Below are 25950 nucleotides of genomic sequence, written 5' to 3'. Positions count from 1 at the left end.
GCTTATCTCCTGTCCCCCATCTCAAAGGGACCCCAGGTGTCCTTGTCTCTGACCCACATAGTGTATGAGCCAGTGCCACCAGGAGCCAAGTTCTTGATGGACTCTCCTGTGCTCTGTCATACAGGAACAGTTTCCCTATATGCCCAGTTGCAACACCATTTGGCCCAGCTGCTCCTCTGTCTGAATGGAGGGGCAGCTTGGCCAAATCTGAATGATGCTCCAGCAGCAGCCGTGCTGATTTAGTATAGGACCATGGCTTAAAAGTGGTCAGGCCATAGCTCACCCCCCACCAGCTATATGGCCTATGGAACTTTGAGCAAGTCCAAAAACCTTGGGGGAAATATTCGCCCCCCACCAAACCCACCTAATTGGCACTATTGCCTCTGAAGCCATGAAGGCTGTTCCCCCACTCACTTCTACCTAAATATCCTTCCTCTCTCTAACCCAGTTACCCTCCCCCTCCCACTAAGCCCCCTGAGGCGAAGGGGTTGGAGGCTGGAGTAAGGATAAACACAACTAGATCAAGGGTGGGAACCATGACTCTATCTAATTTAGACAGCACAAATCACTGTAATGTCTAGATGCTGAATTGGAGTCAATGGGAAGCTGCATTTGGTAAATCCCACCTGCTGTGAGATCCTGCTTATTTCAGCAGTCAGATTATGTTTCCCAAAATCCAACCAGCCAGTCGTGCATTTTAATGTAAATATAGGGACTATTTGGAGCAGAACAACAAAATAATCATGTCACTATGCTACATCTAGTTCCACTATGCTACATCTGAAAAAAAAGCTGAGTGCTGCCGGCGGAGTGAAATATTGGGACAAAATGTGTCCTGACCAAAGATCGGTCGGGACGCGGGACAGATACCTAAATATCAGGACGGTCCTGATTTTATCGGGATGTCTGGTCACCCTAGGTTCAGTATCCAACCAGCTCCAGCCGCCACTTTTCCCATTGTCCACTCTTTTAACTGCATCTAGAATGTTGAACTTTGGTCTTAAAAATGTAGTAACTGTGTACAGTCACCAAAGTAACAATATGGGAATAGGTCTCAACCCCCAAGCAGTTACATCATAAGAAGTCCGCTATACTTTATATTCGCTAAAGAGATAAACAAAGATCCAAGCCCGTCTGAGGTACAATCTAGACTCCTATCTGATTTCTAAAGTTACTGGTTTTTAATAGCGCGTTGGAATAAAAGAAGGCACTGAAAGAACCAAATGTTGTCCTAATCTTTAGGAAAAGGAACGGGCAGACACCAAGAAATTATAGACCATTAAACCTAACCATGGAGAGAAGCAAATTCTAGAGTCATCAAGCTGTTCCACAACCCACATCTCCCCGCACCCAAAACATTTCAAATTCTTGTCTTCCCACCTCGGCAGAGAAACTATCAAGGCATCGGGGGCCTTGGCCTTCCATGGCCAAGAAGGCACCAGGACAATTTGGCCCCCGATCTCTGCTGTTTAGCTTCTTTGGGATATGTATGCCTAGAGACCAAGGCCTATTGTCAAGTGTTTCCACATACCTTCTGCACCAATTGACACAAGTTTCACTCCTTTGCTGGCGATATAATCCAGGGCTTTGTTCACATTAGCAATTTTATGGAAACGCATTTTTCCTCTGTCTGGTTTTGGTAGCCTTTCCCCTGTAGTACAACAAATTGAATGCAATTATACTTACAGGCACCTGGCAACAGACCATAGAAGTGACTAGAAAACTCAGAATGTATGTAGTACATTTTCTAAAATCTAACAGTTATTCTGGAGGTATTTTTCTGAAAGAATGTCAAGTGCCTTTGAACAAACCCACAAAAAATCAAAGTGACTTACCTTGATCTTCCGGTACAGCAGTGAAACCTGAATAAAATTTTATGTTTGCCCAAACATAAGAGGTATAGCAATGGATACACTTTTCATATTTTATTGTGCTACGAGTGTCTGCTTTATAGTTGAAAGGAAGTAAAAAGAAAGTGAACAGGTCCTTCCTCATAGCTCATCAGCCTTTCCTGACTGATTACAAGAGGAGAAAGTCATATAAATCAGACAGCCGTGTCATCCTTTGCTTTCTGTGTAAAATCTCCCCAAATCCATGGCATTTGAACAGCTGCTATCAAGACAGCAGGATTGGCAGAGATGCACAAGAGGGAAGAGGAGTATCTTGGGAAAAATGCAGAATCTGAGGATCGGTGTGGTTAAATGGGGCCAAATCCCAGATATCAGGACCCTGTGGGCATCCCTGCCACCTCTGGACTTATCCCAATCTCATCCATCACTGGCAGACTGGCTAATTTCAGAGCCATGCTGCCACTGTCTGGTACCAAAGGCTGCATGACTATGTCTTTTCAAATGGTCAAGAGAGTAAGTGAATAAATCCCCCATACACAAATTCAAAGCCTTCCACACAAAAACATGACTTGGAGGAGGGATAGCTCAGTGGTTTGAGCATTGGCCTGCTATACCCAGGGTTGTGAGCTCAATCCTTAAGGGGCTGCTTAGGGATCTGGGGCAAAATCAGTACTTGGTCCTGCCTAGTGAAGGCAGGGGGCTGGACTAGATGACCTTTCAGGATCCCTTACAGTTCTATGAGATAGGTATATCTCCATATATTATTATAAGAAATGCTCCTTCTTTTGATCCTTTCCCTTTATCATCCAATATGCCCCTCATAACCGTCCCTTCTTCTCAGGGGCATCCTCGGCTAATCACACAGTCCGTTGGTGACTGCTCCCCACCTTTAAATGGCAGAGGAAATGGATGATTTAGCTGGTTTGCATAAATAAGTCAACAGGAACTGTTCGGTGCTCAGAAGTTTTGAAGATCAGGCCACTAATTATTTAAGGTCTCTAAATATGGATTTCTGAGCCTGATTTTAGGCACCAACTTTTGAAAAGCTTGCCCAATAATTAAAAAAAGAAAAGAAAAAACTTGGAGTACTCATACTAAGGGGTTAAAAACTGAATAAAATGTTTACAAAATAAATTTGTGACTTACACATGGAAAGGAAAGGTAAACTAAAAGGCTCTTAGTTTCAGGGCATGAGGACTGGTCCTTCAGGTTCTATGTCCCTCCAACAGCAGTTTGTGATATCACCCAAAGCCAAATGGTTCAGACCGCTGCAGTCATAGAATGGCTTTGGGACATCATCAGCTCAGAAGCATAGAACCTTGAACACCAGACTTTGTAGGTAACGAAAAGCAGAGCCAGTTTGCAGCTCCTTTGTTTTAAAATTTTTTCATCTGTAATTCTTTAAGCTCACTCATGCATTGTGCTCAGTTTTTTGGATCTTTAACAGTTTTCATTCTTTTAAGAGAGTATTTCACTTATTTTTTCCTTCTGATGACACCTCACCCTGAGGCAGGCTAAGAAAAAACCGTTTTTTTTAATTGGCCAGTCCAACGATAACCAGGATCTCAGATCTGGTTGTCCAACAAGAAGATGTGGTTATTTCAAAGGTTTTTATTTATTCATTTTCTGGTTTTGTTTCTGTAGGAATTAGGCAGGTGCACAATTTCCAATAGGAATATGCAGGAGGGGGACACAAATGTCCACGCAATTCCCAATTGTGTGCAGTAGGATTCAGAACTAGAGGAATGGAGGCAGAAAAGGAATTTAGCAAAGCAGTAAGTGCATGGTGGACAAATCATCCATTTCCTTTACTGTTCAAGAATATTTACAAAGAAACTGAGGTGAGAAACAACTTTTTATTTTCAGCCTCAGGTCAGCTGCAGCGGTCCATAAATTTGCTCAGGATTCTTAAATACAGGCCAGCAGCTCCTCCAATGGACATTGAATAGATCACTTGTCAGACTGGAGTTTTGCTGTCCCATGCAACTGGAAAACAAGATTGCTCCTAACCCTCCTGAAGGTCAAGGATTAACTTCTGCTGTAGTTTTGCACTACAAAATCTCTACGAGGTTCTAGAGTCAGGGGAGGTGCTTACTAAATGCATTAGACATTTTGTTTCTAACAAACCTGAAATGACTTCCAAGAGGAGCATCAGTTTAAGGCCATTCCTGAAGTCCTCTTCGATGTTCTCAATCTGTGTGCCTGCTTTCCTGAGGTGGGAATTGCACCAAGCTGTAAAGGTCTGTAACAGCAGAAGAAAAACAAAATACTTGTCACGATGGCATCTTTCAAAACAACTGCTGAACCATCGGAGTGAGCAAACACTGCAGAAGAGATTGTTAAGGCTGCCTGGGGCTTCTAGTAATATTGATAATCCTGGGGTTTACTAGTAATATTAATAAGAAACAAAGTGCCTTTTTAAACACAGACTTTTTAAAAAAGAAATACAGCCCTGTCTCTTGGAAGCTTTACAATGAGCCATGCACAGCCATTACAGAATCTGCACGACTTCTGTATTTCAATATGGTCTGATTCTTCGTGGACTTATTTTTTTTAAATTTGGCTTCCTCCTTGTATTAACTTCCAGACTGACAACAATTTTGCGAAACACGCAAGTGCAGAGATGGAAGTTTTCATGGTTACATTTATCATGAAAGACAACCTACAACAAGAGTATCTTTCTTTTTCTCTCTCTCTGTAAAACCACTGAGCCCGATTATTTTGTCCAGTTCTCATTGCTAAGGCAGCGCCAGCCCAGCCCAGACCATACTAACCCCTAGTTTTGAGGCAGGCTGTTGAGCCTACCTTCAGCATGGTCTCAGCGGGGTTTCAGTCCTTCAACCGCTACCAGCGGGAGTTGGGTCAGTGGCTGAAACAATGTTCCTTTCTTTTCCAACATTTCAGCAAGCACCCTCTCTTCCTTCAGCTCCTCCTTCCTGCTCCAGTCGGAGAGGACCTGAGAGGAAGGAGCACTTGGCAGCGGGTGTGATGCCGTGGCAGTTGCTGAAAAGACTTTGAGGTACTTGTGGCAGGACAGGGGGAGAGCTGATGAGCGGGTGGAAACAAACTGGTGGCTTCACTGGGGGAAACGAGTAGAACCCTACTAAATTCACAGCCCATTTTGGTCAATTTCACAGTCATAGGATTTTAAAAATTGTACGGAACGAGCAAAACAGGTGACACTTCCTGTTCTCCCTGGACGCGAATAGGTCTACTTGGGGAAACCCCCACCTCTGGAAGATCGTGTGTACGACATCTGGACGGAGGGACCACTCGTGGGAGAGGAACGACCTGCTGAGATGGTCGGCCAGCGTGTTCTGCACTCCCGGAAAAAAGGACGCTTCCAGGTGAATGGAGTGGGTCACGCAGAAGTCCCACAGGAGCATCGCTTCCTTGCAGAGGAGGGAGGAGCGGGCTCCGCCCTGCTTCTTCACGTAGAACATTGCTGTTGTATTGTCCGTGAACACTGTCACACAGCGGCCTTGCAGGTGGGTGCAGAAGGTGCGACAGGCCAGACGGATCGCTCGCAGCTCGCGTACATTGATGTGGAGAGCGAGCTCCCGCGGCGACCACAGACCTTGGGTGTGAAGGTCGCCCAGGTGAGCCCCCCAACCGAGCGCTGAGGCATCCGTGGTCAGCGTGGCGGACGGGCGAGGCGGATGGAACGGGACTCCCGCACAGACGACCTGCGGGTCTAGCCACCAGTTGAGGGAGTCGAGGGTCGGCCTGGAGACTGTGACCACCATATCGATGGGATCGCGATTCGGTCGGTACACCGACGCGAGCCAAGACTGGAACGGGCGGAGGTGGAGCCGCGCGTACGCGGTGACATACGTGCATGATGCCATGTGGCCTAGGAGGCGGAGGCAGGAGCGCACCGTCGTGGTCGGAAAGGAGACGAGGTCCCGGATGATGGAGACCATGGTCTGATGTCGAGATTGTGGCAGGCAGGCTCGGGCTATCACGGAGTCGAGGACCGCTCCAATGAACTCCACCCGCTGTGACGGAACCAAAGTGGACTTCTCGGCGTTGATGAGAAGCCCGAGCCGTCGGAAGAGGGACAGAATGTCTGTCAACTGGCCCATCACCAGCTGTTGAGACTGACCGCGAACCAGCCAGTCGTCGAGATACGGGTAGACATGTATCCGACGACGGCGGAGGGCTGCGGCAACCACCGCCATGCATTTGGTGAACACCCTCGGTGCGGTGGAGAGCCCGAACGGCAACACGGCAAACTGGTAGTGGGCGTTGTTGACGACAAACCGGAGGTAACGTCGGTGAGGAGGATAAATCGCGACATGGAAGTAGGCGTCATTCATGTCGAGGGCGGCAAACCAGTCTCCCGGATCCAGAGAGGGAATGATGGTCCCCAAGGTAACCACGCAAAACTTGGGCTTGAGCAGGAACTTGTTCAGCTCGTGAAGGTCCAGGATAGGACGTAGCCCCCCTTTCGCTTTGGGGATGAGAAAATAACGGGAGTAGAATCCCCTGCCACGCCTGTCTTGAGGCACTGCCTCTGTGGCACCCACGCTCAACAGAGTCTGGACCTCCTATAAGAGGAATTGCTCGTGAGAGGGGTCCCTGAAGAGGGACAGGGAGGGTGGGTGGGAAGGCGGGGGTGAAACAAATTGAAGGCGGTATCCCGACTGGACTGTCTGAAGCACCCAGCTGTCTGTTGTTAATTGGGACCACGCCGAAAAGAAATGGGAAGGCGGTTGTAAAATAAAGGGGAAGGATCCGGTAGGGAGAGTGATGGGCCGTCCTCGAGCGTCCCATCAAAAGGCCTGCTTGGCCCCCTGAGGGGCCTTGGAAGAGGCCTGGCCCTGGCTACGCCGATTGCCGGAAGGACGACGGCGATTTTGAGCCGGTCGCCGGCTATTGTACGGCCGATAGCGTTGCTGGTAGAAGGGCCGGGAGGGTTGCTGCCGGAAGGACCTGCGTTGTGTCGCCGGCGTGTGCATCCCTAGGGTGCGGATGGCAATGCGACCGTCCTTTAGGGTCTGGATCCACGAATCTGTCTTTTTGGAAAAAAGACCCTGCGTGTCGAAGGGCAGGTCCTGCAGTGTATATTGCACCTCCGGTGGCAGGGTGGAGGACTGCAGCCAGGCGATGCGCCGCATCGACACGCCGGAGGCTAAGGTCCGAGCTCCGGAGTCCGCAGCATCGAGGGCTGCCGTGATGGAGGACCTAGATGATCTCCTTCCCTCCTCTAACATCGCCGTGAACTCCTGGCGGGAGGCTGACGGCAGGAGCTCCGTGAACTTCGCCAGGGACGTTAGGATATCAAAGACGTATCTGGCTAGGAGGACCATCTGGTTAGCAATACGCATCTGTAGGCCACCCGCCGAGTAGACCTTGCGGCCTAGCAGGTCCATGCGCCGGGCGTCCTTGGACTTCGGCGCAGGGGCAGGTTGACCGTGCCTCTCGCGGTCATTAACCGATTGCACCACCAAGGAGTCCGGGGTCGGGTGGGTATAAAGGTACTCATAGCCCGTAGGGGGAACTGAGTATTTATGCTCGACCCCTCGGGCCGTGGGAGGGATGGAAGCGGGTGTTTGCCAAAGCGTGGTGGCGTTCTTTTGGATTGTTTTCACAAAGGGCAACGCCACCCGTACGGGAGCGTCCGCACCAACCACGTTGGTAATAGGGTCCTCGTCCTCTTGGACCTCCGCTACTGGGAGATCCATGGCCGTCGCCACCCGGCGAAGCAGGTCCTGGTGGGCCTTCAGGTCAATGGGCGGTGGCTCCTTGGTCGAAGCACCGGCCACCGCCTCGTCCGGGGAGGACGATGAGGACAAGCCCTGCACGACGGCCTCCTCCGCAGGGGCTGCTGACTGCGCCTTGGCTGGGTCGTGCTGCATGGAGGACCGGGGGTCCGGCGGAACGGAGGGCTCACATCGAGGTGAAGGGGCCGCCTGGCTAACCGTTGCCTCGGAGCTGGGTGGCCAGAGAGTGGCGGCTGCTGACCAAGGGCCCAGCTCTGAAGGGAGCAGCGCAGAAGTAAGGGTGGCAATACCATATCATACCACGTCGAGGCTAACCGTTGCCTGCGCTCGGAGGCCGAGTCTCTCGGGGGAAACGGTACCCCCTGCGCTTCATACTGGGCCCAGGGAACCCAGAAGCCCCACTTTTGAGCCCCTTGAGGATCACCGTGAGGGGTCGGTGGCAAGTGCGCGTTGCTGTCCGCGCCGGAGGCCACCGATGCCGGGCGGGATGGCCAAGGAGGTGCTGAGGCGCTGACGGATTGTACCGCCGAAGGCGGTAGTCTGTCCGCAGACGGTGCCGAGAAACAGTGTCTGTCCATTCGGTACCGGGACGGTGACCGAGACCGTCGGCCACCGCGGTGCCGGGAGCTCGACCGGTGCCGGGAGCTCGACCGGGAGCGGGATCTGCGGTGCCGGGAATGGCTGCGAGAGTCGCGGTGCCGGGAACGGTGCCGGGACTGAGACCTCCGACGGTGCCGACGCGACGGCGATCGGGACCTGGATCGGTGCTGAGAGTGCGACCGGTACTGGGATGACAAACGGTACCGGGACTCCGACCGGCGTCGGGATGGCGACCGGTACCGGGACGGCGAGCGGTGCCGAGATCGAGATCGGCGGGATGGCGACCTTCTTCGGGACCGGGAGCGTGACCGGGACCGGGAGCGCCGTCTGTGCCGGCGGTCCGCGGAGGGCGGCCGGATCATCATTGCCGGTTTGCCTGCAGACGCGACAGCCCGCACCGGCGGTGCCGGGGGCCGGAGGCTCGGTGCCTCTACGAGCTGTATCAGCTCACGTGCCGCGGAGAAAGTCTCCGGCGTCGACGGCAGTCGTGGCTCAACCACGGACGGTGCTGGGGAGCGTGGCGGTGCCGGACTCGACGGCCCTTGCGGCGCCGGAGTCAACGGCCCGGTGCCCGCCTGGTGCACGGCCACCGCGGGAGTGGCAGGTGGCGCAACAGTCTTGGCTGAGTCCTCAGCGCGGGACTTAGCGATCGCCTTCGCCAGCCTGCGCTTCCTAGCAGGCGAAAGGGAGCGGTGCCGGGTCTTCGCGGTCGCCGGCTGAGGCTGCGGCGCCGCGGTGCCGGAACGGCTCGGAGCAGCCGGTGCGCTCTGCACCGATGAGGCTCTCGGTGCCGGCGCGGTCGGTGCCGGGGGCTGTAACGACGCCTCCATGAGGAGCTGCTTAAGTCTATAGTCCCGCTCCTTACGTGTTCTCGGCTTGAAGGCAGAACAGATCTGACACTTGTCTGTCCGATGACCCTCGCCGAGGCAACGAAGACAGGCGTCGTGCAGGTCTCCGATGGGCATAGGCCTCTGGCAGATTGCGCAGGGCTTAAAGCCCGGTGCCTTGGGCATGAGCCCGCACCGGGAGAGGAAAGGGAGGGGAAACCCCCCTAACCTTAACACTAAACCTAACTAACTAACTATAACAACTATCTATACGAACTATGAACTAACTATATACAAAAAACCTTTAGCGAGAGCTAGGGTAGTGGAGGACAGAGAGCACTCCACAGTTCCAACTGGCCGTCACGGGCGGTAAGAAGGAACTGAGGAGCGGACGGGCCGGCTGGGGTATATATTCAGCGCCATAGCGGCGCCACTCCAGGGGGCGCCCAGCCGGCCCGCCGGAGTTGCTAGGGTAAAAAAGTTCCGAGATGCCGTGCACGCGCGGCGCGCACACCTAACTGGAATGCATAGGAGCAATCACTCGAAGAAGAACTATAGGGGTCCTGACCCAAAAGGAGATTGTGGGGGGAGGGTCACAGGGTTATTGTAGGGGGGATTGCGGAACTGCCACTCTTACTTCTGCGCTGCTGCTGGCAGCGGTGCTTCTTTCAGAGCTGGGTGGCCGGAGAGCAGTGGCCTCTGGCCAGGCACCCAGCTCTGAAGGCAGCACTGCCACCAGCAGCAACACAGAAGTAAGGATGGTATGATATGGTATTGCCACCCTTACTTCTGCGCTGCTCCCTTCAGAGCTGGGCCCTTGGTCAGCAGTCGCCACTCTCTGGCCACCCAGCTCTGAAGGCAGCAGTGCAGAAGTAAGGGTAGCAATACTGAGACCCCCTTACAATAACTTTCTGACCTCCTTTTTGGTTGGGACATCCAGTTTGAGAACCGCTGGTCTCCTCCGTGAAATCTGTATAGCATAGGGTGAAAGTACACAAAAGGCCACATTTCACAGTCCATGACGCGATTTTCATGGCTGCTAATTTGGTAGGGCCCTAGAAATGTGGAAGAGTATGGAAACAGATGTGTCCGGAGTTAAAGTAAGGGGGAGAGGAGAACATGTGGGAGCACAGCTCTCTGCCTCTTGTGGTAAAAGCAGACCGGAGCGCTCCTCCTCCCCCGGGTTGAGGAAGCAGTGATTCTCTGAAGCTCCTACTCCATTGCTAATTGAATGAGCATTCCACTCCCCTTCTGTGTCCATCCACTTAAATCACTGGTGATGGCTATGAGGCAGAGGCGATGGATTTGGGGGGGTATGTGCAAATAAATATGTAAATTTTATGTAAATTATGCATACACAAAAATATCTCTTCAGACTTTTCACTCAGCCCATGGAGGCAGATCTAGCCTTTTTCATTTTGGGCCTGTGGGCATGGAAGTGACTCACCATTAATTTTTGTTCTTGTATTTTCAGGGGACTCTCTGTGAGACCAAAAAAGAGCCTATTTGAATGTTTTAAATTGTTTAATAAAATTTGAGTTGCAGTTATAGTTTTACATCCTTGTATGCTACTGTGGTCCTTGGGGTATCAGGATGGGTGGGGTGACAGGGATGAGCCAAGAGAAGCCAAGAATTGCCTCTGCTGCTTTCAGCCCTGCATGCAGCCAACAGGTAAGTGGCTTGTGAGGTGACAAAACCAGGGCTATGGGCTGTCAAAGCTGTCAGCATAGCACAGGCTGGCATCCTGCAACATTGCACTGCAGGGACTGACTGTACCATTTCAGCTGCAGCATTTGCAGTTCCTGTGCACAGTGGCATTGCAGCAGTGCAGAAAAACATGACAGTGGATGCGACTGTGCCTAGAGTGGCATTGAGCAAGTGCAGTAAGGACTGTGGTGTGCATGCCTGTGCATTGTTGGAAAAAGGTGTGTGTGTGTGTGTGTACATTTGTAGCAACCTGTGTGGACTTGGAGGAAGGAGCCCAGGTTGCAGAAGAGAAGAGTCTGGAGAATGCACCAGGAAGTCAGTCTGCGTGCATATGGCTAGAATGTTAGCTGTAGCATCTTTGTATATAGTTCTCTTAATAAAGAGCCAGTTGAATTTTACAAGCATGGACTCTTGGGTGTTATTGCCCCGCATATGAAACAGACACAAGGTGTTATACAGGCCTGGTAGGGTGCTGCAACACCCAAGTGCTATAGTGTTGACAAGCATTAAGAGCTATTTTATGGCTTTCCGGCAGAGCTCTGCACTGGGAGCAGTGTACTTGCATGCTACACAAACAAGGGCTCTCAAAGCCTGTCTTATCAGACTCAGACACAGTGTCCCCTCTCCTTGATCACCACCGCCTCACCTTCCACAAAAGTGCTGTGTGCTCTCCATGTCATGTGAAGCCATATATGCTGCTTGTGAGGGAGCAGGGCCATGGTCCCACAGCCACCTGGGCCCTCTCACTTTGGAGTGGCTTGCTTCGCTTTTTGGTACTAACCTCACTGAGTCCTTGAGCCCACAGGAGTGCAAGGACCAGATTGTACCAGGCCCCACCCCCAGGATAAAAGGCACTCTCTCTGCACATGTGAACCTGCACAGAGTTGGGCACAATGAAGCCCTATGGTGGTACCTGGCATAATCAAATACTGCCAGCTTGTTACAGCTTTTATCTGCCTCCAACATCTTTGAGCATGTGTAATCAGTATTAGTGACATGGGTCAATAAAGCACATTTGCCAATACCAGAAATTATAGTACACATCCTGTGACAGAGAGGTATTAGAGTAATGTAGAAGACACAGTTGAAAGCACCCAAAGATAACATGCACAGGAACTTGTTACATGGGAACCTGCCACACCCATTAGAAAAGCTAACCAATCAATGTCTGAGCCTTTCACGCTCACCAGAATGATAGCTATCCATTTACTTTCAGACGCTATTCTATTTTTCAGAACTATTTGGGGACACAGGACTAGGCTAGGTCTGAACAGCCAAGCAGATGGTAAAAATAGATCCATCAAAACTGGGAACATACAGGTCACAGTGCTATGTTCGTGATCTCACCCATCTCAACACAGGACTTTATTGAGGGTTATGTTGATCTCTTAATACGCACGTCAATGAATTCATCTCTCACCATCACCACTAAGTCCATAATGAAATTAACAATGATATCAGTAACTACAGGCCATAAAACCCAAATCTGATCTCCAGAATAAATAATTAACTTCTGATTCCAATTTCTGGAGGTCAGGACTTTTTGCTGCTGAGCAAAGATTAATCTGATACTTGTGATCATTATCCAAGCAAATTAAAATATCGCCCACCTCTAATTCCTCTGTTGGCCTCTCTACTTTGTATTTACACAGTGTTTAAATGCCCCAATGACCGGCACAGTATAAGAACCTGAACAGAATATTCTAAAATAAAGTTTCATCGGAGGATCCCAAAGAGGTTTGAAAACATTAACTAATTAAAACAACATCCCTTAGAGATAGATACTTTTTATTATATTAAGTTTACAGATGGATAAACTGTTCTATGACTTGTTCACAGTAACTCAGTGGCAAAGCTAGGCACAGACGCTGGATGTTCTAGCACTCAGCCCCCGTGATCTAACCACTCCATCACACTACCTCTTTATTCCCGCTTATCTCTTCTGCTCTACCTACCTTCCCTTTTTTCTCATGTTAATGTTCATTTTATAAAGATTTTGAAGATACTGAGCAGCTGATGTTGCTACTCTATACAGAAATCAAAGATGCTACTTTGGCCTAATCAAACTGTTTTAAATGAGCAGACTGAAAAGGGATCCGTTCATCTTCACTTTTATAGATTGTCCCACAAAGCCTTGGTGTGACTGAACATTAAATCAAAATTGATCCACAAACTGAAATTTACCAACATAAGACATGGACTTAAACCTGTGATCTCTCAAAAATGGTAAACTTAAAAGAAAATTATCAGATTACTACCCACAAAACCTATACAATGAGCTAAATGAAGTTCTGTCAAAGCACTATTCCTTTTTATGGTATTCAACCCACTGACACAAGGTCTCAGTTTGTTCTGATTGGTCAAGTGAAGCTAGAGACAACTACAGCTTCTCACAGGAACATTTTTTTCCAGCGCGATTCCTTTGTTATGTTTGTGCATGAAATGCTGTTATCTGTATTTCAGTTGTCTTGTGCCTCATTGAAAGCACAGCTAACGTACATTCCAACAGACTATCTGCATCTGACTTTATAATCCAATGGCCTCAAAAAACTGGCTTGTTTCCCTAGAACTAAACATGGCTATATGGACATCATTTAATTTCAAAGGAGAGTCTATTACTGATTTCACTAATGCCACAGATAAGAAGTTGCTGAACAAAACTCACTACACATTAACCTTGCAATGCCTTCCACAGTCCACGTTTTGTTCAATCCTCATTTTTTTGCTCTCTCATTGTGATCCCATTTGTTGAGAGCATAAATTGGCATTGCTCTGGCTTTGACTAATAATTCTAAAAAAGTCTTTAAGCAGCAATTCAAAGCAAGCTCCACTCCTGGAGATCAAAACACAACCAGCATATAACACTATATCCTTCAGATCTTAAATCCTTTGGGATTGAAATTAGGATGAATTAGGAAAAGCAAATTATTTTCACTGCTGACCTATTGGGAGCATATCAGAGTAGCAGACTGCCATGATGAGCAGGGTGGAACTGACATCACAGAGCAATAGTATATGCTAAAATAGGTGCAAATAAATGCCTGAAACATTGGCCTTTTCAGGTTTGAATTTAATTGCAAAAAGCAGCCTCTAATTTTTTTTTTTAATGCCCATCACAAAAACCACCAGTACAAGGAAACCGGTGTTGTCACTCTAAGCAGAGAGAGCGGTGAAAGAAAGGGCAAGGACTTTGACTTACTCTCTTACCCCTATAGGAAACTTCCCCATAACACACCACCAATCGTGTCAATCCTGATTTGGAAAGCCTATTTTGAGGAATTACAGGTTTTATGCAGGCAGTGCTTGGTCTCTCTGTGAAGACCACCAACAGGATTGTCTGTGTCATTTGTGATGTAAAAATATGTTCACTGAAAACTGGACTGAAGACCAAATTGATTTCACGTAGGCTACTGAATCGCCATGAACATGTGGATTTGCAATCATCAGGATAACCCTAACTTGCAGTCCTAGAGCAAGTAACTCCCAAAAACTATGTGTACTTTCGTAAGGATGCAAATTGAAGGACATAGTATTTCTGATTGAATAAACAACATGTATGAAGGCAGAAAAGGTCCTATAGTCATAGTAAAGCCCACATATGTTGCATATGTTCGAGTACTGATAAAAATTTAACTTTCTTTTGATGCTGCTTCAGAGTTATAAAAGGAGAACACTACTGTAATTTTGAGCCTTTGGTTCTGATGTAACATTTGAGATATTTAATTGAGAAAGTGCCAGTTGTTTCTCACAAAAAGGCTAACGCTCCATTTGACTGATTCAATGGAACCAAAGAAAGATGGGTCGGAATAACTTTCTTAAGATTCCTATACTAATTATACCACCCATTTAAAGTTCAAACTGATTTGAAAAGAGTTCTTGTTTTCTCTCCCAAAACAGCTACTGGCCCTCTTGAATCATTTATTTTTGTTTCTAACCCTACCCATGATTATTCCATAAGATAAAAATAGACAGTGCTCAATGGCAATCGAGCATTGATAGATCAGAATACACATACATATACACAGTGCAACACTAGTAAGAAACTTAATACTTTATATTTCTGTTTTGTGAAGCACCACAACTGCCTTGTGGACCTTGCAGTCTACTGAACACGGGACAGAGGAGCAAGCTCAGATAAAGTGATCTTTATAACTAGATCTTCAAGCCTGCCAGAGAACTGGAAAATATCAGCTGGCAGTGTTTCCTAAAAGGGTGTGCATTTATGTGTTAATACATACACTTGGGTGACTGCTGCTACTTTCTTCAAAGGGGCAATTGCTTAAAACTGACAATTATTTTGCTTCACAGCACTGATCCTGATATATCCCCGCTTTCTCAAATGGTGGCAATTGGGATTGTTCATTACCTCAAGCCTAAATGGAATGCAATGACTCACTCTCTAGCTATATGTGGTATTTCTGTGCTCTGAGTACATGGCGAGAGCGCTGCAGAGAGAAAGCCAGCCAGAACATTCCTACTAGAGGAGACTGAAGTCTCTCTTTGAAGCACAGCCAGCTTCTGTCTATTATCCATATTTCAAAATGTAAGTCCTGATCCTGCAATGTGACCTGCTAGCATGGACTCTTGTGCCCATGGGACTTCAGCATCAGGGCCTTTCTCTCCGCTTGGGACACAATCTGCATGCTAGCTGTATGCATGTAACAAAGAAACTTTACCATTATTTTTAGTTTAAAAAAGAGAAAGAGAGAGAAAGAACAGTTTCCCTATTGGCACAACTTATACTTGTTGCGTAGATGTGATACAACACACACATTAGGCCAAATTCAGAGGTATCGTAGGCAGGTCAATGAAGCTGCACTCTTATCTCAGGGATGAATCAAGTCCATTACCGTTATCGTATCTGAGTAACAATGTAGAAATCGAGATAGAAAACACAAACAATTAGGTCATTTGATTCATCCACCTGCCAGTGCTGAAAGACTCCCTACACAGTATCTGCTAAATCTATTCTAGCTGTGACAAAAGATGGTGCTCCTGTCACTCTCCCTGGAGGACAATTCAACAGTCTAAGAAATCTCACCTTTAGGAAATTCTCTCTTCCCCTCTAATATTTAACTTAAATTCTCATTTTCTCTCTCTTGTCCTGTTACTCCTAGTTATAAACCTCTTGGATGGCTCTAAACAAAACCTCATTACTAAAGTATAAATTAAAAAAACACACATGCATACTCAGCAAATTATGTGATCTGGTCTTCCTTTAACAAGTGTATATGGGAATTACTAGTATCCTTATCAATTAGGATGGAATAAGAAATTAAAGTGTTGATTCATTTCAACTTACAGTCAGACATACCATACTGTGGAGTCTGTTTTTTTAATGTAGTGGTGATTGCTTGCCATAATAATTTGTAATAATAATTTTATGTATAAATGAACTCTTGACCCCCACCGAGGGGCACAGGATGATGGAAAAACCACAAATGGAGAATGTTCTCATGGCTAATGCAAAAGTAGTTAGAGTGAGAAGATCATTACAAGCTCAGAAACAACTCTCAGCAATTTTTGCAGCACTGTAAAATATTTTGCAACTTCTAAGCTATCTTTTAAAAAGAAATCGAAGTGTTTTTCACTGCTAAGATTTATCCCTCGTAATAGAACAGTTACCCTGTTAAACTGTCTTGCAGAAAATTGTCTCAAGCCAGACAGTAGCCAAGGCCAAATGTACATGTGGGGTGAGAAGGAAGGAAAAATGGGTTAAAAAGAAACACACGGAGGATGAAATTCTGTTCCCACTCAAGTCAATGGAAAAAGTACCATTGACTTTAGTGAGGTCAGGATTTCACTGTTTTTTATCAGGTTATTCCATAATTTTCCACCCTGGGGTTTCTTCCATCTTGCTCTGAAGCATCTGGTATTCACCATTGTCAGAGACAGGATACTGGATTGAAATGATAATTGATATACTCTCCTATCACAATTCTTACTCTTATGCATATCACCGTTACCTCAGTCACACGGTATATATATTACTGTTTTCTATTTTGTTTTCCCAGGTAAGTATGCAGCTTAATATATTACTTAATAGCTTACTATTTATGTTGTAAAATGAATACCATGCAAACATATAGGAGATGAAACACAGAGAGTTGATATAATTGGAACGTTGACATCTGCATTTTTCGCCTTTGTGATTTTAACTGTGCAAGTGTAAAATGTTAGGAAAAATGCTGAAAATCCAAAGTGACAATATTTAAAATGGCAAGAGAGTTCCACAGTTTAGGGGCCACTAGAACAAAGGCTTTGTCACCTACTGACTTAAAGTGTGATAGTGGAACTGTAAAAGGGGGACTGATTTCCAGAGGTGCTGAACACCTACACTTCTTCCAGCTGAAGCCAGTGGGAGCTGCAGGCCCTCAGAATGCAAACACCCACCGGGACAAGACTTAAGGAGCAGGTCTCAATCCAGGCCCCTCTCCATTAAGAGTCCGAAAAGCCAAAAAGACCAGCCTCTTTATAGGCAGTCATTGCTAACTTGGAATAATATGATCATATTACTCCTCCCTGTGAACAGGCACTCTGCTGCCTTTGGCACAAGCCACAAACAGCAAAGAGACCCAGCTGGAATCCCTGCACAGAGGAAGCTACAATAACTATGGAATGATAATATTGCCATAAATGTACACAATTTTCTCCATTGTGGGAAGGAAACCTTTCAGATTGGAACTTCCTTTACTGTGCCTTGTCATTTTTCTCTTGGCAATTGCTGAAGTGACCTATCTACACTATTTTTACCATTTAATACGAAGTGCAGCTTGTACCACCATTGTAGATAATATCTTGCTTCTGCTGCTCTGTAGTTTGCTGCTGGGTAAAACAACAGCAGCTATTACTGTTTGCTGTTTGTACTACAGTAGCATTTAGAGGCCCTAGCGTGCCAGGCACAGTACAAACACATAGGCCTGGTCTACACTGGGGGGGGAAATCAATCTAAGATATGCAACTTGAGCTACGAGAATAGTGTAGCTGAAGTCGACGTATCTTAGATAGACTTAGTTTGACTGACTTCACGTCCTTGCAGTGCGGGATCGACGGCTGCCGCTCCCCCGTCTACACCGCTTCCACCTCTCGCCCCGGTGGAGTTCTGGGTCGACGTGGAGCGTGGTGGGGATCAATGTATCGCATTTAGATGAGACACGATACATCGATCCCCAAGAGACCGATCACACTACCCGCCGATCCGGCAGGTAGTGTAGGCATACCCAGTGAGGCATGCCTCAAAAAAGAGCTTAAAGGCTACATGAACAAGACAGACAAAGGGTAAAAGGGAGAACAGAGGTGAAAATATTTGCCGGAAGACACACAAGAGGTCAGTGGCAAAGCCAGAAATAAATGACAGAAAACAGGCCAGCCCTGTGCAGCCATGAGGTAATATGTGGCAAGTGCAGTGAAACTGCCTATCACCATTTTATTTAACTTGCAGTTTTAAATGTACCCTTATAGATATTAATTGACATGTGTGGAGTTTTCTACACATGTGTAGAAACAGCTGCACCATTACTGAGTTGGTATGAACTAGAAATACTAAATAAAGCATTAGATTTTTTTTTCAGTTGTTTGAACTCGAGTTTGTATTTTACCCCTTTTCTTTTTTTTTTCCACCCCAAAACAAAAGCCAAAATGCATCTGGTACAATTTAATAAAATAACTAGAGTGACCTACAGTTCTGGAGCCTTAAATCCTACCTCTTCTGGAAGTGTCATTTTTACAGGAACTTAATGTTATTCAATCACTGAGTGATAAGAAATCCTCTACTAGCCAAGTGAAATGTTAAGGCTAACAGAACATAGCACAGCAACTTGCTAACTGAATTTGATTATGTGAAGAATGTAAATATTTGAAGTGGGTGAACTATCAAGGGATTATGTACCATACGTAGGAGTCATTGGAAGAAATCAAGAAAAGGAAAATCTAAGCTAAATATCATGGGAAAATTCCTGACAGTGAGGTCATTTAAACTGCAGAACCATCTTACATGGGAAAACTAGAAAAGGCACTAGAAAATAAAGAATCACAAAGTCACAGAATTCAAAGATGGAAAAGCCCTACTAAGCTCCAGCTCCTGAAAGTGCAGTAGTGGTCATATCAGAGATTAAATTGATACCGCACTGGATCATAGTACTGAACAGTTCACCCTACCAGGGGATCAACTCCATAAACTGAAAGGTCTTTTCTCATCTCTGATTCCCACAACTCTATTATTCCTGGGGTGTATCATTAAAGAGGCACATTCCCCACGCAGTAGACAAAATGTAAGTTCCACTAGCATTAATGGGAATTCTACTCACACAGAACAGCCAGGGAAGACTTTAGCCCTTCCAAAGCAGGTGGTCTAATCCTATGTGAGGATAGGGTTTCTTGGAAAATACGCAACCACCATCACTGTGTGACTACATGTCCATTTCACAGGCCTGATTATTGCCAAAAAAAGCTGAAGATTCTAAAGCATTTAAGTATCACTTTAAGAATAACTTTAGGAGATCACCACCAAGATTGGACACTGGCAAATGTCAAGAAGATCATCAAGCATTTTGTTACAGTTACATTAGTGCTTTCTTTTAGTGGAGTCGACAGGAAAAGGGCTGCATTGCCCCACCAGTGTAAAAACCCATCAGGCAGAGAAGTTCCAGGGGAAACTGCATGTGGATCACTGCATACACTATTCCCAACTCACTGTCATATCCTTGTGAGGGAAGGGTTTTTCAGGACTATTACAGGAGTGGGTGGGTGAGGTTCTGTGGCCTGCAGTGTGCAGTAGGTCAGACTAGATAGGGGTAGACAACCTATGGCACGTGTGCCAAAGGTGGCACACGAGCTGATTTTCAGTAGCACTCACACTGCCCGGGTCCTGGCTTCTTAAACATTTTAAAAACCTTATTTACTTTACATACAACAATAGTTTAGTTATATATTATGGACTTATAGAAAGAGACCTTCTAAAAACGTTAAAATGTATTACTGGCACGCGAAACCTTAAATTAGAGTGAATAAATGAAGACTCGGCACACCACTTCTGAAAGGTTGCCGACCCCTGGACTAGATGAGCATGATGGTCCCTTCTGACCTTAAAGTCTATGAGACTGTAGAAGGGATAAGACTATCAGTATAAGTGTGGATATTCCACAGGGAAATCCAGTAGACTAGGAGCATCCTGCAAAGAGCCTGCATGATTCATTCTGAACTCTGGAAGCCGCACTGATATTGGCTCCCCTCCTAGATCTCCAAACTATCCCTACTCCAAGCCCTCATCCAAAGCCAGTTGAAAGTAAAAGGTGTTTTTCCATTGACTTAATTGGGCTTTGGATCAGGCCTCAGATTTGGAAGAAGGCGTAGAGCGAGAGTTAATACTGTCAGCATTAACTCCTAATATAAACTCCATGGTGATGCCAATCCAGCTAGAGCACTATTAAATATTTTAAATAATATAGATACTATAAATTGAAATATAGAATAATGAAAAACAAGGAAGCCATATTGTCAGCCTGATTACCTGTAACAAGACAAGACGATTGGTGCTGCAGACAGAGACAAAGGGAACAAACCCAGAAATGACACAGCCACCTAAATTCCTACTGTAACGTGCAGTCTAGTGTTTGTGTACGGTATTACCCTCTACTGGATGGAACTGCTTAGTTGCATTTCATAGGGCCTACTATTGTAAAAATCACCAGCCTAAACCTGTGTGAATTTGCAGATGAGGCCACAGAATACAGTTCAATATACTGTCAATCTAGCTTGAAAAAGGTGGCCGGTATACAGAATTTCATTCCTTTCACCGATTTCCACATGGGGCTTTTGCTGTGAGAGCCAAAACAATGTGCCAGCTCCATTATAGTTCATTAGCTCTCGCTCTCTCACACCAACAAGCCCTGTTCTAGCAAACAAAAATAATAGATTTACATGGTCTCAGAACTAGTAAACAAAGCTGCAGCAGCACAGGACTGGTAATGGTATTCTCGAGCATAAGCTTGTCACCTCAGGATGGACAGCAGCAGTTTAGACATGGTCGTCTGGAAATCCTGGCTCCACCAACCATACCTGGTGCTCAGAGATGGTCCATTGGCTGCCCACCTTCCTATAGCACTGCATCCTTCACAAGTTAATCTGACTCTCTGATTACTCCATAGGGACCTACAACTGCAGATGAACAGCAGGTATAATGTTCCAAGTGCCCTCTCTCCTGCGGAAAGTTTCATTACCACTGATGACACAGGCCTTGTTACAAGACAAGTTTGATTGCAGCAGGCATCTAGGCAATCCATCACAACCAGTGGAGTTCTCAACTTTTATGCAACATCAAAAAAACCCGCCTGATTTCCAATTTTAAAATGCCTTAATTATTAAATAGAAGAGAACCAAAGCCTGCAAAGTTTGGATTCTTATCTAAAGCTGAAAAAAGTTCAGGATCCAAGGGTTTGGTTCAGGACCACCTCTATTTTTAACAACATTCAAGAATGAAAGCTAGATGTGCAGACAGAATCCTTTACAGTAACAGAATATTCACCAAAACACTCGAGAAGATTCCAATAGAAGAAGGCATGCATCTCCGTCAGTAAAAAGTGCAAGTGGATTTTCGTCTTCAGTGTCATTACAGTCAATTTTATTATTCCAGAGATAAATTTGGCCCATTCAATGGAAGGAATTGAAAAAAACTAAGTAAACTGTCAGCAAAAGTAGGATCTGTTTCTAATGTGTTTTTTATTCTGATTAATTTCCAGTGCATTATGACTGTGCAAATCTGGCAAAGCATGCTGAAGTAAAGTTACCAGTGAAGAGAAAGGACCGTCACATGGGTAATGCCAGGGTTGAAGTTGTGAAGATAACTGTCTAAACACAAGCGAGTGTAAATAGATGCAGTGCTGACTTCATGAAATTGAAGACAAGGGCCGCCCAGAGGGGGGGGGCAAGTGGGGCAATTTGCCCCAGGCCCTGCAGAGAGTTTTTCGGGGGCCCTGGAGCAGGGTCCTTCACTCACTCCGGGGGCCCCGGAAAACTCTCGCGGGACCTGGGCCCCCGGAGCATCTTCAGCGGCAATTCAGCGGCAGGGGGTCCTTCTGCTCCGGGACCCGCCGCCGAAGTGCCCCGAAGACCCACAGCGGGGGGGTCCTTCCGCCCCGGGACCCGCTGCTGAAGACCCCAGGCCCCCTGAATCCTCTGGGCAGCCCTGTTGCAGACAGATAGCTCCATTGCCTCTGCTATTAGCTTTGCCCAATTAATTAAACTACAAAGAGTAATATCAGTCTTATTATTATTATTATTGGTGCTGCCTAGGAAAGCAATGAGCAACAGCAGAGGGAGGCACGGGACCTATTTACTTGATAGAACTCAAAACAAAAACTGAGGCTGGGAAAGAGGTGGTTTAGCAGAAACTCCCAGCTTCATCACCATCCATGCAGGTTCTAGGGTGGGAGTAGAGAACAGAAAGAAAGAATGCTCCTTTTTCTTTCCAGGTACCAGAGGAGTTGTGGGCAGGGAGCAGGGCCAGCTCTGGCTTTTTTGCCGCCCTAAGCAAAAATAATAATAATAATAATAATAATAATAAGGGGGTGGGGCCACCAGAGCAGCAAAGCAGGGGGGGAAAAAGCGGCTGGAGCTGCAAAGCAGGGGGGGGCGGGACACGGCGTGGCTAGAGTGGCAAAGGGGGCGGGGATAACACGGCACGGCTGGAGCAGCAAAGCAGGGGGGGAACACGGCACGGCTGAAGTGGCAAACCAGGGGGGACATGGCCCAGCTGGAGCAGCAAAGCGGGGAGGCTGGGGGAGAAACAACGGCACAGCTGGCAAAGCAGGGGAAAAACAAAACAAAAGGGGACTCCCTGTTCTGCAGAGTGCGCGCCCGGTCTAATGGGGGGGAGAGGGAGGGAGCGGGGGGAGAGAGAGAAGGGGGGCAGCCAGCGCTTCAGCGGGGCGCTCGCCACGCGGCCCCGACCGCTGTGCCGCCTGCCGGGAGGGCTCCGCTCTGGTCGGCGGGGAGGGAAGGACGCGGACTGCCCTGGCGAGTTTGCTGCAGGGCGCTCTCCTCCTCCACGCCGCTGCCCCCTACAGGGTGGCCGGAGCAGTGAACAAAAAAAAAAGAAAGCAGCTGTGCCGCCCTAGGTTTGGGCGGAATGCCGCCCCATAGAATCTGCTGCCCCAAGCACGAGCTTGCTCAGCTGGTGCCTGGAGCCGGCCCTGGCAGGGAGGCCTTCAAATTTACCAAACACCTGCTAGCCAGAGACTACAAAAAATGAAGCCCCTCAACAGCACCCAGGGTCAACGCCCTCCATGCACCAACTGGCACTGGATCTTGGCTTCTTATCTGTGGGCTGCCCCTGAACAGTTCCCTCTTTCCCCATTTTTGTATTATCCCCTGATTTAAGTTAGAAAAGAGAAGTATGATATTGGGGGACGCTTAGGGTGGAATGGGGGGAGGGGAAAACATTAAACTGAAAGAAAATACAGGGGAAAAGAGAGACTACAATGTAGGAAAATGATACACCATGAACTATTATAGGAAAGGCATGGAGTAGAAAGGAGCAAACCTGGAAAGGGAACAATATAAACCAAAAGCAAGAGTAACAGAGGAAAGTATGCATTTTAAAATGTATTAAATAGAAATTTGATTGACATATTACAATTAAATACAGTCCATTAATATTTCTTTCTTTAAATTAAATACAGTAGATGAACATTGCAGAAAGTAGATATCTTCCATCCTGGATAGTAGTCATTTAATTTTCCAAGGCCTGGGTTATGGCCCTGAATTAAAAGTTATGAGATCCAGGTTCTGTTCCCAGTTTTGCCATTAACTTTAGCAAATTACCGAGGGTGGACATTTCAAAAATGTTCAACATTGGACTCACTCTGCTGAGCATTTTTGCAAATTCCTCCCATGACTCCTAGTCCAGGCCATAACCCATTTGACACCAATGGGAGCAGGGCGAGGCCAACGCTGAGTGCTTTGGAAAATATAAATGTTCATCTTTCTGTACCTCAGTTGGTCACCTGTAAAATGAGGATAATAAAACTTCCCTATCTCAAAGAAATATTGTGAGGATAAAGTCATCAGTGTTTGTGAGGTGATCAGACACAAGAGCAAAGAACACCGTAAAAAAGCCTAATAAATAAAAGGCAGTGGAGGAGGTTAGAAAGTTGACAAAGCGATACATACGTTATAATAAACATATTCTAAATTAAATCAAATTCAATACCTATCACAAACAGATGGAAGAAAACTCATAATAATTACAAACATCTTTAGAAAGCTGGTCTCCATTATCTAAATGGAATCTTGAATTGAAAAATTAAAAGCTAGCTGTTCAGCCTAAGCCCATTTACTACTATTGTAAGTCTGGTTGCATGCTAGCAGGGCCATCCCTAGCCATTTTGGTGTCCTACGCAGCCCCCCCCACAGAGTGTGGGTGGGAAGAGGCAGGGATGGGGCGGAGCAGGGATGGGGGCCATGGGGAAGAGGTAGAGCAGGGGCTGGAGCAGCACGCAACTGCACAGGGCACCAGGGAATTTGGTGCCCCACATTTCCTGGTGTCCTACGTAGCTTCGTACTTTGCATATGGGTAAGGATGGCCCTGCATGCTAGTTATCTTCTCACTACCTCCTTGAAAAAATTTAGTGAATGCTTTTCCTTGTGAAACGTGCCAGAGTGACAGCTCTGGTGACAGAAGTAATCTTTCTATCCACTGCATGGAGAATGGTTGTGCAAACGGTCCTTAACTGCCCCACAGATAGAAATGTTCCCTTCAGATTACTTCTATGAGTGAAGTAGTGATTTTACTTTTATGTCCATTACACCTGTGTTGTTATTGATATTACAAGCTGGGCCCCACTGTGCAAGGCACAGTTCAGAAAGCCCACAACCTAGGATCAATCTTTGGCCTCTCCAGTGAGGCTGCCAAGTATGATGATTTATGCAATGTGGACAGCTGTCCACTGAGAGTGAAACTGAGCATGCCAACTCATTTCACACTGGCTACCAAACAGCCTCCAAGTCTTAACAACTTTGTCACTATCCACATGGCCTCTGGATTCAAAACTGTGGCCTAAAACTGGAAGGCTCCATATCTCCAGTATCCTGAGCTATCCGATCCCCAGTATACAAATTAATCTCCAGGCTCTTGTTAATATTGAAATAGGGAATTCAGTTCCTTAATATAGTCACTACTCTGCTGATTAGTAGTAGATTTCAGGGTCTTGCAGGTTGGTTTCCTGTTGGAGAAGACATCAGTGATGTGGAGTCTGGGTCTTTTCATAGTATAGCTTGTTTATATATACTATACACACCCATCTTTGAACAAAGTTGGTCATAAATGGCATATAGGTAATTCCTGCTTTCAGAAATCTCAGTCCAACACCAGTGCCCTGCCGCAGGAAGCATCTCTGCACAAAGAATTGATTCTAACTAGACAAGGTAAAGCAGGGAGCAAACTCTCCAGCTGTTGGCAACAGCTCCCCCCAAAAGAATATGCATCACAAAACTTACAACAATATGTTCAAGGACCGAACACTGCTTGCATGCTAAGAAAACAAACTGGTAATACTTTGTGTAACAACATCCTCCAGTGACTCCCACCATAACAATATTAAGATCTTAATTTTTTTTTTAGTATTGAAGAATGTTCTTTTAATCTGTGTTAACTGCTTAGGGTATAACATTAGCACTATAACAGTTAAATAAATATTACCTCTTATGCCAATACAAAGTATCTACAATACAAACAAATTTCCCACATACATTACCCCCCATATTAAATTGTTATACTGATCAGAAAGGAAGCATGATCCAGTGGCTAAGGTGCTAACTTTAGACTTGAGAAACATGGTTTTGAGTCCCTACTACACTACAGACTTCCTGTAGGGCCAGGCAAGTTCCTGAGGATACATCTACACAGCAAAGAAAAACCTGCAGCTGGTCTGTGCCAGCTGATGCTGGCTCATGGGGCTCAAGCTGGCGGGGGCTGTTTCATTGCTATGTTGACTTCTGAGGTCAAGCTGGAGCCTGGATGGGAGGGTCCCAGAACTCTGACTCCAGCCCGAGCCTGGAAGTCTACACAGCAATGAAACAGCCCCACCGCCTGAGTCAGCTGGCATGGGCCAGATGCGGGTTTTTCTTTGCTGCGTAGACATACCCTTAGTCTCTCTATGCCTCCATGACCATCCATAGACTACTTCTTTACCTCACTGGAGTGCTGTGAGGATAAATATATTAAAAATTGTCAGATCCTCAGAC

General features: G+C 46.6%; 1 protein-coding gene across 1 annotated transcript in view; it reads right to left on the bottom strand.

Moving 5' to 3' along the window:
- ACTN2 (actinin alpha 2) overlaps window positions 1-25950 on the bottom strand; it is a 125032-nt gene that overhangs the window by 56360 nt on the left and 42722 nt on the right. Inside the window, exons 4-5 of the mRNA XM_045011666.1 lie at window positions 3978-4092; window positions 1532-1651 (exon numbers count right to left, since the gene is read on the bottom strand). Of these exons, the coding sequence (XP_044867601.1) occupies window positions 1532-1651; window positions 3978-4092 (235 nt within the window). The remainder of the gene's footprint in view (window positions 1-1531; window positions 1652-3977; window positions 4093-25950) is intronic.

This window comes from Mauremys mutica, chromosome 3 (genome assembly GCF_020497125.1).
Source record: "Mauremys mutica isolate MM-2020 ecotype Southern chromosome 3, ASM2049712v1, whole genome shotgun sequence".
NCBI classification, from domain to species: Eukaryota; Metazoa; Chordata; order Testudines; family Geoemydidae; genus Mauremys; species Mauremys mutica.
This window is presented reverse-complemented; position numbering and strand designations above follow the sequence as displayed.